At 49.3% G+C, this 16,270-nt stretch overlaps 1 protein-coding gene across 1 annotated transcript in view; it reads left to right on the forward strand.

Annotated features, from left to right (window-relative positions):
* The window catches only part of LOC126278390 (myristoylated alanine-rich C-kinase substrate-like), a 119,899-nt gene that overhangs the window by 94,498 nt on the left and 9,131 nt on the right, over window positions 1–16,270 (forward strand). The window contains exon 6 of the mRNA XM_049978488.1: window positions 12,822–13,181. Within this exon, the coding sequence (XP_049834445.1) occupies window positions 12,822–13,181 (360 nt within the window). The remainder of the gene's footprint in view (window positions 1–12,821; window positions 13,182–16,270) is intronic.

Consider the following 16,270-nt stretch of genomic DNA (forward strand, 5'->3'; position numbering starts at 1 on the left):
TGCACAGGTGGGGTCTACACGGCCTCCTGCCCCTTTTTATTGACTCCTTTTTAACAGATCGAAAGTTTATGGTACATGTGGGTTCCTTATTGTCAGACGTCTTCCTCCAGGAGAACGGAGTGCCTCAGGGCTCCGTCTTGAGCGTAGCCCTTTTTGCCATAGCGATCAATCCAATTATGGATTGCATTCCACCTAATGTCTCAGGCTCTCTTTTAGTCGATGACTTCGCGATCTACTGCAGTGCCCAAAGAACATGCGTCCTGGAGCGCTGCCTTTAGCGTTGTCTTGACAGCCTATACTCATGGAGTGTGGCTAATGGCTTCCGGTTCTCTGAAGAGAAGACGGTTTGCATCAACTTTCGGCGATATAAAGCGTTCCTTCCGCCATCCTTACATCTCGGTCCCATTGTTCTCCCATTCGTGGAAACAACCAAGTTTCTAGGGCTCACACTGGACAGGAAACTTTGTTGGTCTCCGCACGCCTCTTATTTGGCTGCCCGTTGTACACGTTCCCTTAATGTCCTCAGAGTTCTTAGTAGTTCATCTAGGGGAGCGGATCGCACTGTCCTGCTTCGCTTGTATCGGTCCATAGTCCGATCAAAGCTGGATTATGGGAGCCTCAGTCCTTCGCCGATTCTCTCGACCATCAGTATGCGTTCTACGTGTCTGCCCTGCTGCCCCCTGGAGTCCGCTTTCGTCACCTGCTTCGACAATTGGATTTTGCCCTCCCTACCACATTCAGAGAGGGTGAGAGCCCGACACCACCTTGGCTCCAGGCTCCGGTTCATATTCATCTCGACCTCAGCTCGCTCCCGAAGGAGGGTACTCCGGCTGCAGTGTATTGCTCACGGTTTTTGAACTTCGTGAGCGACTTGCCAGTCAAACCTTTATTTACACTGATGGCTCCAAAACTGACGATGGTGTTGGCCGTGCCTTTGTCGTTGCGGCCATCACCTTTAAATACCGGCTCCTCGACCAGTGTTCCAGCTTTACGGCCGAGCTTTTTGCTCTCCATCAGGCCGTTCAGTATGCCCGCCGCCATCGCCATTCATCGTATGTACTCTGCTCTGATTCACTCAGTGCTCTTCAGAGCCTTGGAGCTCCATATCCGGTCCATCCCTTGGTGCAACGGTTCCAGCAGTCCCTTCATTCTTTTGCTGATGATGGCTCTCCTGTCAGCTTTCTGTGGGTTCCCGGCCATGTAGGAGTGCCTGGGAATGAGGCTGCTGATGCTGCAGCCAAGGCTGCAGTCCTCCTGCCCCGGCCAGCCTCCCATTGTGTCCTGTCATCTGACATTAGTGGGGTCGTTTGTAAGATGCTTGTCATTGTGGTGGGATACTTGGTCATCACTTCAAGGAAACAAGCTCCGGGCCGTAAAACCATTCCCAACTGCTTGGACAACCTCCTCCCGACCATCTCGGCAAGAAGAGGTCCTTCTGACCAGGTTGCGGATTGGGCATTGCCGGTTTAGCCACCGCTACCTGCTCTCCGTTGACCCAGCCCTGCAGTGCCCTTGTGGTCGTGCATTGACAGTGCGCCATGTTTTATTGTCGTGTCCCCGTTTTAGTCAATCTCGTATTGTCCTGTCTCTGCCATGTACTTTACAGGATATTTTAGCTGATGGCGCTAAAGCAGCTGCTCGTGTTCGTCGTTTTATTACTTTGAATGGCTTGTCCAAAGACATCTAACTCTTTCACTTATTTTATCTGCATCTTTGTAAGAACTTTCTGTTGTCCCCCCCCCCCCCACCCACTCACCCTTGAGATTCTATGTGCTCTTACAATTGTGACTGGGCGCTAATGACCTCAGTAGTTGAGCGCCCATAAAACAAAAACAAAAAAATACTTTGAACCCGTCTTGAAGATATGGCTGTCAGGTTACAGACAATGCAAGAAATAGCTGTCTTAAGCTTATATCTCCCTCCATATGCTACAGTACCCTTGAACGCATTGGCTGCCCTGATTGCTCAACTCCCTGAACCTTCACTAATTTCGAGAAATTTTAATGCTCATATCCCCTTGTGGAGTTCGCACCCTGCTTGCTGGCCAAGGCAGAAATGTCGAAACCTTACTACCTCAGTGTACCTCAGCCTCTTAAATACAGAGGCCGCCTCACATTTTGTCTCATGGCAGTTACTCTGTCATTGATTTATCACTTTTCAGCCCAGAACTTCTCCCAGATGGGTAGGCAGACTGAGAAGCCTTCATCTCTGCTGACACCACTGACTGTCCCCCACGTGGTGCCATCGATGTTGTGGTTGACTGGGCAACTACAACGCTCGATTCTGCGGCGGAAAATGCGATCCCCCTTTGGGGTGCCCCAGTGCGAGTTGGTAACTTGGTGGTCGCCGGAAGTCGCAGAGTCAATTGCAGAGCGTCGGGAGCTCCACAGCAACATTAGCAGCAACGCCCCAAGAGCACCTAATAGCTTTTAAATGGCTCCGTGTCCGCATTCTCCAGCTTATCAAAAAGCGGAAACAGTGTTTGGAGAGGTATGTCTTGACCATTGAGTGCCATGTCACCTTCCCAAGTCTGGATGAAGATCAGACGTGTTTTTGCGTACCAAACTCCAACAAGTACCCATTGCGCTCTCATCACTGATGTGTTATCTACCGACGCAAACAAGATTGCCGAGCTCTTTGCTGAGTACTATGCTCGAGCCTCTGTGTCGGAAAACTACCCCCCAGCCTTTCTCATTATCAAATGGGGGAGGGAAGGGAAAGTCATCTCGTTCACTACACGCCACAGTGAATCCTATAACGACCCATTTACAGAATTGGAGCTCCTCAGTTCCCCTGCACGTTGCCCCAACACAGCTTCTGGTGCACATTGCATCCACAGCCAGACGCTTAAACATCTCTCATCAGACTAAAAGCGACATCTGTTAGTCATCTTCAACCGGATCTGGTGCGATGGTTGTCTTTCCATGGCAATGGCAGGAGAGCACCATCATTCTGGTGCTCACACCCGGTAAAAACCCGCTTGATGTGGATAGCTATCGGCCCATCAGTCTCACCAACGTTTTATGTAAGCTGCAGGAACGTATGGCGTGTCGGCAGTTGGGTAGGGTCCTGGAGTAATGTGGGCTACTGGCTCCATGTCAGGGCGGCTATCACAAGGGTCGCTCTATCACTGATAATCTTGTCCCTCCAGTCTACCATCTGTACAGCCTTTTCTAGACTACATCGGTTTTGACTTACATACAGCATACGACACGACCTGGCGACATTATATCGTGTCCAAATTGTATGAGTGGATTCTCTGGGGCCTGCTCCACATTTTTATCCAAACTTTACAGTCTCTTCGTACTTCCTGTGTCCAAGTTGGTGCCTCCCATAGTTCTACCACACCCCTCTCCCCATAACCAGGAGAGAGGGTCCTGCAGGGCTCTGTATTGAGTGTATATCTTTAGTGGTCAACAACGGTCTAGCAGAAGGTGTAGTGCTGTCCATTGCACCTTACCAGTATGCAGACAACTTCTGCATTTCGTACTGGTGTTGCCGAGTGGCCCCTACAGGGAGCCATCCACAAGACGCAGTCATGGTCTCTAGCCCATGGCTTTTTTTTCCGGCCGCAAAGTCGTGTGTTTTACTTTTCTGTCGGCGTCGTACCATTCATCTGGAACCAGAACATTACATTAATGATGATCCACTGACTGTAGTGATTCTTAGGACTGATTTTCGACGCTCGATTGACTTGGCTTCCTCACCATAGTTAGCTTAAGCGGAAGTGCTGGCAGCACCTCAATACCCTCTGCTGCCCAAACAACACCAACTGTGGTGCAGATCGCTGAACTCTCCTGCAGCTCTACAGAGCTCTTTTTCAATCCCACTTTGACTATTTGAGGGTGGTTTACGGTTCGTCAGCACGATCGACATTGAATTTACTCGACCCAGTGCACCACTGTGGCGTTAGACTGATCGTGAGAGCTTTCAGGACAAGTCCAGAGACCAACGTCCAGATGGTGGCTTTGGTCCCTCTATTGAAGGTCAGTCGTGCACAATTTCTAGCCAGTTCCCTTGCATAGGTTCGTAGTTCTCCTTTGTATCTGAATCACGGTCTCCTTTTCCCACAGACGGTGGTTCATCTGCTACATCAGCAGCCCAGGTCTTGGCTTAAAATTGTGGTTTGCGTCCGATCCCTTCTATCTGGAGTTGCCGGCCGCGGTGGTCTAGCGGTTCTAGGCGCGCAGTCCGGAACCGTGCGACTGCTGCGGTCGCAGGTTCGAATCCTACCTCGGGCATGGATGTGTGTGATATCCTTAGGTTAGTTAGGTTTAAGTAGTTCTAAGTTCTAGGGGACTGATGACCACAGCAGTTGAGTTCCATAGTGCTCAGAGCCATTTCAACCATTTGAACTATCTGGAGTTGTTGCCTTTACGACCTGTACTTGAGGTCCACTCACGTACACCTCCATGATGAACACCTATGCTGCGGCTTCGCCTAGACCTATCACATGGCCCTAAGGACTCTGTTAACCCCGTGGCTTCCCACTGTCGCTTCCTGTCGATTCTTGACGTTTACCGAGCCCATGAAGCGGTTTACACCGACGGCTCCGTGGCTGATGGTCACGTCTGCTTCGCACATAGTGAAGTGTTTCTTGCCCGATGGCTGCATGGTTTCACTATAGAGCTGGTAGCTGTACCTCGTGCTCTTCAGCACATTTGTTAATGCTCTGGAAAGTCGTTTCTTCTGTGTACTGACTTCCTGAATAGCCTGCAAGCTGTGGACCAGTACTACCCTCTTCATCCTTTGGTAGTGATCATCCAGGTGTCCATCTATGCTCTGGAATGGTTCAGTCGTTCAGTGGTGTTTGTTGGGACCCCAGGTCACGTCGGGATGCCAGGCAACGAACATCCCAGACAGGCTGGTCAAACATTTTATGTTGAATAATATTTATTGGTTTAGATAGTAAATTATTTTCCACTTTTCTTCTTTTGTTTCAATATGTTTGAGATACATTGTAACCTATATTGCTAAATAATTATTAAAGAACATGATTGAGTCTTGTTGGAGTAATACATTCACTGATTTCTGAAGTCATTTTATCCGGTGTAATAGGATTGTCCATTGGGAGAGGGGAGCTATAGCCCCCATAGCCCCTCCCCTTGCCACTGCCCCTGTTCTCATGTGTTTTATTCTTTCCCTTATGGCATAGTTTTATTTGGAACAAGGGACTGATGACAAAGTGGTTTGGTCCCATCCCCCTCTCTTAAACCGACCGACCGACGGACCAACAAACAAACCTGTAATGGTGTCAGGCAGCGTTGGAAGATACATTCCAGACAGTCTAGATAACTTGAGTCTCTTACCATACCTTTGAAGGCTGTGGGTAATGGCATTTCAGGATATTACTATGTGCATTGCTTACCTCTCTTCTGATGCTCCAGAACATATTGTTAGCTCAACCCCCCCCACCACCTTTCAAAATATGGGTGAGTTCAATGACCATAAACCTTTGTGGGGTAGAGTCATGGTCATTGGCCACAGTAAACATCTCAAAAATTACTGTCAGTACTTGACCTTTGCCTGTTGAATACTGGTACCCCCATACACTTCAGTGTCACCTGGATGCCCACACAGATATGCTCTCAACTGTGCACACTGGGATGTTTTAGGTGCTTTTGTCGACATTAGCTCCCTGCTGCAAGGAGATGCCCATGAGGCAGAACTACAGCCACTGTTTCAGCAGCTGATGCAGCAATACCCTGTTCTTCAAGCCTGCCTTGGTGGAAGGCGTTACTGTGGCAGTCTTTCGAAATCTAAGGCTGTTTGATATCATAGGTGGGCTCTAATTTGTCATAAGCGGACCAATGTGTAGAGCACCTCATTGCTCTTTACCCAGGTCTGTGACCTAATAGAAAGATGGAAGTGAGATAGCTAGAAACATTGTTTCAAAGAGTCAGGCAATGTACCTCTCTTGCAGATTTGGGCTCAGATCAGATATGTGTATGGATACCAAATGTCTCCAGATGAACCTGGTATTGCCTTAAATGATACTGCATACACTGACCCAGACACCATTGCCGAACATTTTGCTCTCTGTTATGCTCAAGCCTCAGTGTCTGAGAAGTATCAACCTGCCTTTCATGTTTTGGAACAGTGGTTAGAGCAAAAGAAATTCACTACAATCCACCTACCGCTATATAATGCTGCATTCACTGAGTGGATATTGTCGCCCACTGCCCTGATACAGTCCAGCACCAGATCACATCCACAACCAAATGGTAGAGCACCTGCTGGTGAACTAATGTCATATTCTTACCATCCTTAACTGCATCTGGAGCAAGGGAGAGTTCCCATCGCCATGGCGAGAAAGCTTCATGGTTCCAGTTCTGAAACTGGGTAAGCACCATCTAGAGACACAGTTACTGCCCGAAGAGACTCGCTAATGTTTTTGTAAATTGCTTGAATGCATGGAGAGCAGCCGGCTGTGTTGGCTCCTAGTCTTGGGTGTCTTCTGACAGGATGATTTTCGACTTCCTGTCTCACTGTACTTTCCAGGTTACAGTTGGTTCCTCCCACAGTACACCAATATCAGAGAGAACTGGGCCCCACAGGGCGCTGTACAGTGTGTTCCTCACTTTCTACTAGCCATTAACAATCTAGCAGTAGCTGTGGGGGGGCTTAAGTATGGTTCTCTTTGTGTGCTGATGACTTCTGCTTCTTCTATTCTTCCTCTAGTGTTGGTGTCTCGCTCTGAACGTAGATTGCAAGGCGCCATACCAAAGGCGCAGGAATAGGCCCTGATCTATGACTTAAGATTTACCGCCAGAAGACTCCCGTCATGAACGTCTGTCGTTATACCGTTCACCCACAACCAGAACTTAACCTATATGATAAACTACCGGATGTGGTGGAGATTTACCGAGTTTTAGGACTGGTCTTTATCAGTTCCCCCATCTTTGCCAACTTAAGTATTGGCTGCATTTTAATACCCATCGTTGCCTAAGTAGCACTAGTGTGGTGCAGATCACAGTACCAAAGCCTGGTAGAATCCTACCTCCATTACGGTAGTCTGTCTACCACCACCTTAGTAAAAATATCTCCTTGGCAGTTTTGAATCGAGAATTTTAACAAACATAAATATTGTCAGAAATAGATGAACGGAAGTAAATGTGCACCGGTGGTCCCAAATCTACTTTGAAAGACAGAATTCAACTAAGATTGAATCTTTAAAAATTGTGTGATTCTTGAGTTTCTCCCGGCGTATTTGATAATCAAAATATCCACGGGTGTACTGCCGGTCTATAGTGTCCAACGGGCACAATATTTCGGCGATCAAACATGTCGCCATCATCAGGTGACAAAGGCAATGTTACAGTTGTTGTCTCCCGTAAGGACTACACTGATAAGATGCAGAGCCTGCTAAATGACGATTCCTACCGGAAGATCAGCGTTGACCCTGCAAAGAAGGTGGAGAACAAGACGAGGGTTCTTCTCAAGGACGCAGATTTACCGGAGGGTGACGCTAAGAAATTGTTACCTCAAGGTCCGGTACCGCCTAGACTATATGGACTCCCGAAGGCTCACAAAGAGGGGTACCATTACGCCCCATTGTCAGCAACATCAGGGCACCTACATATTTGTTGGCCAAATACCTGACGGGAATATTAAGTCCTTATGTGGGTAAATGCCCTCATCACATCCGTAATTCCGTGGATTTTGTTAAACGCCTTGATAGCTTCAGGTTGGATGAGTCAGATATCATGGTGAGTTTTGACGTCGTTTCCTTTTTTACGAGGGTACCCCTGCGAGAGTCGCTAGAGTTGATTAGTCAGAGGTTTGACGAGAATACCACTGAACTTTTTAGGCATGTCTTGACTTCCACGTATTTTCTTTTTAATGGAGAATACTACGAACAAACGGAAGGAGTCGCCATGGGTAGCCCACTCTCACCGGTGGTAGCGAATTTGTACACGGAGAACTTCGAGGAGGAAGCCCTGACGTCATCCGAATGGAAACCTACTTGCCTTTTTCCGTTACGTGGACGACACGTTCGTCATCTGGCCACATGGTATGGATAAACTCCTTGACTTCCTTACACATCTAAACTCCATACACCCCAACATCAAATTCACTATGGAGACTGAAATGGAGGGTAAATTACCTTTCCTTGACGTCTTGGTCAGGAGAAGGGCTGACGGCACCCTAGGTCATGGGGTGTATCGAAAGACAACACACACTGATCTGTATTTGCACGCAGACAGCTGCCACCACCCTTCACAGAGGAATGGGGTACTTAAAACTCTAGTACATAGGGCGCGCACTATCTCTGACACAGAGAGTCTACCCCAGGAATTGGAACATCTGAGAACTGTATTTCGAAAAAATTGATACTCAGAGTGGCAGATCCAACGTGCTGTCCGCCCAACCACTGCATCACAACCTGTTGAGATGGATGAAGTCACGAGGGAGGAAGTAGGCACTGCATTTATTCCATACACAGGCGCACTCTCGGGGAAAGTCGCCCGCATTCTGAAGAAACACCGGGTCGGAACTGTGTTTTGTCCTCCGAATAAAACTCGTGCACTGGTGGGGAGCGCCAAAGATGACCTCGGTTTGAGGAAGGCCGGCGTGTACCAGATTCCGTGTCAATGTGGCAAGTCGTATATTGGTCAGACGATGCGTACCGTCGAGGATCGATGCCGTGAACACCATAGGCACACTCGACTGATGTATCCGAGCAAGTCGGCGGTCGCTGAACATTGTTTGTCGGAAAATCACGCTATGGAGTATGACCGCACGAGGATTCTGGTAGAGACGTCGAGATACTGGGACAGCGTTGTTAGAGAGGCCATCGAAATTCGCACAAATGACGACCTCATACACCGTGACTGTGGCTATAATCTTAGCAAGGCTTGGGAACCAGCGATTGGGTTAATAAAGAGTAAATCGAGCAAACGCATAGTTGTGACGACCACGGCGGACAGAGCCATCACACCGACGTCATCTCAGACGGCGTCGCAATCTGTTCCACCGCGCTACCGTGGCGCGGGGTGCGGACGGCGGAGGGAGCGCGCCGCGAGTGGAGGGTATTTAAATCGGCCGCCGCCGCGACCGAACCCAGTTCCCCCTGAGCAGCCATAGCGTACGGATCTCCGTGCCGGCGCGTTCACAGGAGCTCAGTCCGTCAGTTCACCTGATGGCGACATGTTTGATCGCCGAAATATTGTGCCCGTTGGACACTATAGACCGGCAGTACACCCGTGGATATTTTGATTTAAAAATTGTGTTCACAACACGTTACGTAGTATCAATTTATTTGCTGATCTATGAAGCCTAATTATTTCTGACAATTTACATGGAATATTTTAGGAGACATACGTCAGTGTTGTGCTCGGGTAGTATTTTGTGATTAAATGTTACTTTTGCTAGAGAAAAGCACTTCGATGTTAAGTAACAGTTGTGTAAAATCTGATAAATTATACGCAATTTAGTGCCACTCACACGACTTTACAGACAACATTTCTACACAACGTCAAGTGGAGATTTCTTTAGCAGAGTGACAAATATTAGCCAGGCTAATAATTTCTGAGATCAAACGAATTGTTACGCTGACAATAGGTAATTGGTTTTATATTTATTTTTTGATCTACCTGAAATTTCATTTATAAGTGAAATACTATAAAACGGTTCCTCCACAAGGACATCACTGCAGGCCACCTGCATTGCTTCATTCTCAAACTCCCGCCGTACGTCGGTGACTTATCCCAGCAGGATAAGAGTCAACCTTGCTAGGTCAGAATCGTGCTACAGCAGTTTGAGAGGCATTGTGGTGAACTCACATTGATGTCTGCCAGAAAATGTGCCTGACCTATACCCACTAGAACACACATCGGGGACCAGCTGAGTATCTGTAAATCGCCGTGCTGTATTTGCGGGAATTGCTTGATTTGCGTACAGACATCTAAGGCCACGTACTACAAGAATCCTCTGTAGGCGCCCCGGTGGTCCCGGTCGCCTACGGTGAAATGGAAGCCGAGCGGTGACACCTCCAGTTGACAAGATGCTAGGAAATGACTGTGGATACGTCAGAAACGCCAAAGAAACATTATTAATTCATGACACCTTTATTCCCGCCGAGTAAAATGCGGTGCGCGTAACACAGGCTGGCTGAGCTTTGTGATATCGACAACCTTCCCCGATCCCTCGCTGACTCGTAGCGATGCCACCAGCTTTGGGCCGCACCAGTCTTGTTAGCGCAGCGCCGCATGCTGTGACGTAGCGTGAAATGCCCTTACTTCGTACTTCGGCTGTGCGTGGCTGGCGGTGCTTGGCTGGCCGGCCGGCTCGGCGGCAGACAGCAGGCCGCTGTGCGTAGGAGGCTCCGGGTTGGAGTTTCCGGTGCTGTCAGCACGAGAAGTATTCTCGTAGTGCGGAGTGTACTCTATCCCACTCCCTCTTCTTCCCTGGTCCTCCTGGTGGCTCGCCCGCGGTGGACGGGTGGAAGGTGCTGCAGTCCCCCAGCGTCGTCGGCTCACCGGGTTGTGACGGCGGATGCACAGGGCCTAGGCCCCACACGATCTCGACGACGGCTCACTGATGTGGTCAACTTTGGCGGCGAGTGAGTCTGCCGTAACGTCTGCTAATGCTGGGTTGATGATTGACAGTGGCAGGAGAGAGGATCAGAGCTGGTACTGTCCCCTCACAACTGGTGCTGGATGGGCCGCCCTTACTGCAACATCTCCTTAATAAAGATTAACATGTCGATCACCGAGCTGAGCGCTATGCAGCGACCCAGTACACATCTACCTAAAAGTCTAACTGCGAGTGCCTTGTTGCTATCAAAGCTGGCGTATTTAAAGGAAGCAGGAGCGACGCCCTGACGTCATGCTCGTATGTAAAGAACGCATTCGTTCCACTTACACCGCTGATTAGTCTGTTAGGTGTTCTGGTGACAGTTAAGTGTTGTTACGACAGACTTACGCGAAGTTACGAAATGAAGTACAGCTGGCGCTATACCTCTCTTACACTACGAAAGTCTCAGTGTAACACAAACCTGTGTGCTAAGCATTTCTCTCTCGCCTGTTGTGTGTGACAAGGCCGCTGACCCTGCGTGACGACACATTCCGAAACGTGTGCAATGCTCTTACCTCTCGGCTAACCTACTGCCTCTGGCTCTCCACATAGCCAACGTTTCCAACTCTTTTCTATACCGCGACACTACACCTCTGCAGGACTTGTAGAATCTATGCCAAACAGTGTGTTAAACTGTATTTTATGGTTGGAACAAGACTACACTCCTGGAAATGGAAAAAAGAACACATTGACACCGGTGTGTCAGACCCACCATACTTGCTCCGGACACTGCGAGAGGGCTGTACAAGCAATGATCACACGCACGGCACAGCAGACACACCAGGAACCGCGGTGTTGGCCGTCAAATGACGCTAGCTGCGTAGCATTTGTGCACCGCCGCCGTCAGTGTCAGCCAGTTTGCCGTGGCATACGGAGCTCCATCGCAGTCTTTAACACTGGTAGCATGCCGCGACAGCGTGGACGTGAACCGTATGTGCAGTTGACGGACTTTGAGCGAGGGCGTATAGTGGGCATGCGGGAGGCCGGGTGGACGTACCGCCGAATTGCTCAACACGTGGGGCGTGAGGTCTCCACAGTACATCGATGTTGTCGCCAGTGGTCGGCGGAAGGTGCACGTGCCCGTCGACCTGGGACCGGACCGCAGCGACGCACGGATGCACGCCAAGACCGTAGGATCCTACGAAGTGCCGTAGGGGACCGCACCGCCACTTCCCAGAAAATTAGGGACACTGTTGCTCCTGGGGTATCGGTGAGGACCATTCGCAACCGTCTCCATGAAGCAGGGCTACGATCCCGCAGACCGTTAGGCCGTCTTCCGCTCACGCCCCAACATTGTGCAGCCCGCCTCCAGTGGTGTCGCGACAGGCGTGAATGGAGGGACGAATGGAGACGTGTCGTCTTCAGCGATGAGAGTCGCTTCTGCCTTGGTGCCAATGATGGTCGTATGCGTGTTTGGCGCCGTGCAGGTGAGCGCCACAATCAGGACTGCATACGACCGAGGTACACAGGGCCAACATCCGGCATCATGGTGTGGGGAGCGATCTCCTACACTGGCCGTACACCTCTGGTGATCGTCGAGGGGACACTGAATAGTGCAGGGTACATCCAAACCGTGATCGAACCCATCGTTCTACCATTCCTAGATCGGCAAGGGAACTTGCTGTTCCAACAGGACAATGCACATCCGCATGTATCCCATGCCACCCAACGTGCTCTAGAAGGTGTAAGTCAACTACCCTGGCCAGCAAGATCTCCGGATCTGTCCCCCATTGAGCATGTTTGGGACTGGATGAAGCGTCGTCTCACGTGGTCTGCACGTCCAGCACGAACGCTGGTCCAACTGAGGCGCCAGGTGGAAATGGCATGGCAAGCCGTTCCACAGGACTACATCCAGCATCTCTACGACCGTCTCCATGGGAGAATAGCAGCCTGCATTGCTGCGAAAGGTGGATATACACTGTACTAGTGCCGACATTGTGCATGCTCTGTTGCCTGTGCCTATGTGCCTGTGGTTCTGTCTGTGTGATCATGTGATGTATCTGACCCCAGGAATGTGTCAATAAAGTTTCCCGTTCCTGGGACAATGAATTCACGGTGTTCATATTTAAATTTCCAGGAGTGTATTTAACAGGTGGTCACAATTTTTTGGCTCACCAGTGTGTGTGTGTGTGTGTGTGTGTGTGTGTGTGTGTGTGTGTGTGTGTGTGTGTGTGTGTTGGTGTGTGTTGCCCAGGCGCCTCGACTTGACACTTAGCCGGTAACGAGCCTTCGATTTTGCACAGGGGGCGCGCTGGGGAGAGGCGTGTCAAGAGCGCGACCAAGAGGCGCGGCCGCAGGAAGGGTCGGAAGGCGGCGCAGGGCGAGGAGGAGTCGACGTCGGCGTCGCTCTCCACCACGGAGGCCAGCGGCAGCGGTAGCGGCAGCGGCGACGACAGCGGCGAGATGGAGGAAGAGATGGAGGGGGAGGTGGAAGAAGAGGGCGCCAGCGCCAGCGTGAGCGCGAGCGGCTGCGAGCAGCAGAACGGCGTGCCCAGCTCCGGCTCCCAGACGCACGGCGACACCAGCTCCTCCTCGACCCAGTCGAGCGCGTACAGGGCCCGCATGGCGTGGTTGCAGGCCGCCGAGCAGGCGCCCGCTGACAGGTGGGCGCGCGCGGTGCACAGCGAAGCGAGCCTTCTCGCTCTCTCGCTCCTGGTTTCACCTTGTTTAAAACCAAATTCTAGTAGTATTCGCTGTTCATCGTGCGTTGTTCTTAGAGATAATCACAAGAGACTCTACCTTCAGCATCCCAAAACACTGCCAACATGACTTTTCCTGCTGACGCTTGGTTTTTAATTTTTTTGAAGGGTGAGTTGGTGTGCTTCCGCTTGAAGCTTTCTTTTTGCTTCTCGCTCATAATAGTTTCATCACAAGTTAAAGTTTGGTTGCTCACCCTCTGTTTCATAACGTTACTTTAGCTCTGTGCGCACACTCGACCTTGTTTCCTTGTGTAGCCGCATCAACTCCTTTGGGGACCCCGTGTTGCACGTGTTTTGCGCTAATTCGACTTGTTACAGATGTTATGAATCGTACCACTAACTTGAACCTTACCAATTATAATTTCACACGGCGATCGGCTCGAGTAACATCATAAATTCGAGTGTCAAATGAGGGAGCTGAAACTGCAACAGGTCAGCAGGAACGGTGTTCGTCAGTCACTGAGTCGTGGCAATTTTTGAACTGCCCTACCCACTTGTAAAAATTTGCACGATTCATACAACCTTCACCGTAAATATTAGACATTCTACATTATATATTCACTGGTGTGTCACCTTCAATAAGTAAAAAACGAATAACATCGTTTTTCGACTAATTTGGATGTTTCAAGCAGACTCGACATCTTGAAATGTATTTTTGAGGTTATACACAAAACAATTTCGATAAATCAGCTGACCAGGACTCATTCCAATGATGCCAACTCAGCCATAAAAGTACCAAACTTGTCATAACAGTTTTTTTCCCCAAGACCAATTTGTGTCTCTAACTATTGAACGACTCTCGTACAAACCACTACGTAAGACCCTTCTTAAAATTCCTACTACTCGTCCGCGACTCCTCAACAAACGAAATACGTCTCTCAAAGGTACGTAGAGCACACAGTTCAGGCAACGCTGTAATTCACACAGACTGTGTAGAGACTGCTGACAGTCAAGAGGTGTCATTAAAGGCACATGTAACCAAAGTTCAGTGTATATAATGTCAAAGACTAAAAACATATGAACATCTCTAATGTAAATATTAGAAAGAGTCAGATAGTGTAACTGATAAGACTAGTTGTGTTGGCTAAATTTTGACGTAAATATCAACAAACGACATAAGACTATAGTATAACATAAAAAGTCTAGATGATGCATCACATGCTATACTCAAGTCGTTCGACGATTACCATGTTGGCAACGTGGAACTAGTCTATCAATTGTACTAAACTTGTAATGAATACGTTGTACATATCCATATTTCTTGTCTTTGGTAAGGGCTCAAAGATCTTAGGTCACATGGCCCTCCCATGACACACACCTATTAACTGTCAGTTGTCCTTAATCATATAAGACGTTTAGAGCATTATCTAAATCGTTTATCGCACATACCGCTGTGAAACATCGCGCTGTTTTGCAGTTGACCATCTCATCACTTTCTCAACCCATTTCACGACTGGCATTCTGTAGAAATTCGACTGTGGCGGTGTTTTACGATTTGGAGAAAGCCTGCGATACCTGTTGGGAAACTGGTATGCTCCACACGTGGGGATTCTGTGGCCACATGCCCGGTTTCCTTAAACAATTATTAAAGAAGAGAGTTTTCAAGATACGTGTGGGATACCCTCGCCGGACACCTTTACCTAGGAAAACGGTGTGACTGTGTTCTGTCCTGATAGTCGTCCTTTATTCTATTTCCATTAAACCTTTAACGGCCTGTCTCCTGCTGTGAACCTCCGACTCCCTTTTCGTTGACGATTTTGCAATCTCTTGCAGTTCTCAACGGACTTTCCTCTTCGAGCGGCGTATTCAGCGGTGTCTCAATCGTCTTCAATCGTGGAGCATCGACAATGGCTTTGGTTCTTTTGTACTGACGAAACCGTTTGTATGAATTTCTGGCGGTGCAGTTGGTTTCTCCCACTGTTTTCACATCATGCGCCTTTTTGTCTCCCATTCGTTGAAAATACATTTCTGGGGCTTCCCACGTCTTACCTGGCCGCCTGCTGTATGCAGTTCCCAATGTCCTAAATGTACTTCCTGGGGAGTGGATCAGATCACCTTTCTCTGTATCATTTGCTTGTCCCCATTTGAAAGTAGACAATGGGTGTTTTTTATGCATGTGCACGTCTGTCCCTCTTGTATCGCCTCAATACTAGCCACCATTGTGGCATCCGTTTGTGCACGACGCATTTTACACTAGCCCAGTCGGGAGTCTGTATGCAGAAGTTGCCCAATTACTGCTGTTGCACAGACATGACATTTTCCTCAGCAGGTATGCTCGCTGTTTGTGTGCCATGCCTGGTCACCGATCCTGTGCCGCCTCCTTCGAGAATTCCTTCGACAGCATGGGGCGCGCCCCTCTTCTTCTACCTCCTGAAGTTCGCTTTCGTCTCTTGATTTGGCAGCTTAACTTCTCGCTCCCTGCAACTTTCCCGCTGGGTGTGAACCCTTCACAAATTTGCCTGCGGCGGCCACTGTTCACCTCGCCCTTGATTCGCTTCCTAAGGACGCTACTCTAACCTCGCTCTATCGCCTTCAGTTTCACGACATTCGTGTGCAACTTCGCGATAGTACCTTTGTGCAGACTGACGGCTCTCGGATGGATTGGTGTCGGGGTGCCTTCGACGACACCAACGATTTAAGCTATCAGTTTCTGGAACACAGTTCAGTATTTAAAGCAGAGCTCTTCGCCCTGTATTGGGCCACGCAGTTCATCTAGCAACACTCATTTCAGTTGAGAGAGTTGGTTCGACTCTGTCCCTTTAGAGCTCTATGTGCTGTAAACTGTCCATGCTTTAGTGCCATGGGGACCGGGAAAGCTGTCACACGGTCACTCTTGATGAAGGCACTGTGGTGTTCATGTGGGTTGCTGGCCACATCAGTCTGACAGGAAACTAGGCTACTGAGGCTGCTGCCAAGGCCGCGGCCCTCTAGCTCTTCCACTCTATCCGATGTGTTACTGTGTGTCAGCAGGTGGTATCACTTTGGCACCACCA

Source organism: Schistocerca gregaria, chromosome 6 (genome assembly GCF_023897955.1).
Source record: "Schistocerca gregaria isolate iqSchGreg1 chromosome 6, iqSchGreg1.2, whole genome shotgun sequence".
Classification (NCBI taxonomy): domain Eukaryota; kingdom Metazoa; phylum Arthropoda; class Insecta; order Orthoptera; family Acrididae; genus Schistocerca; species Schistocerca gregaria.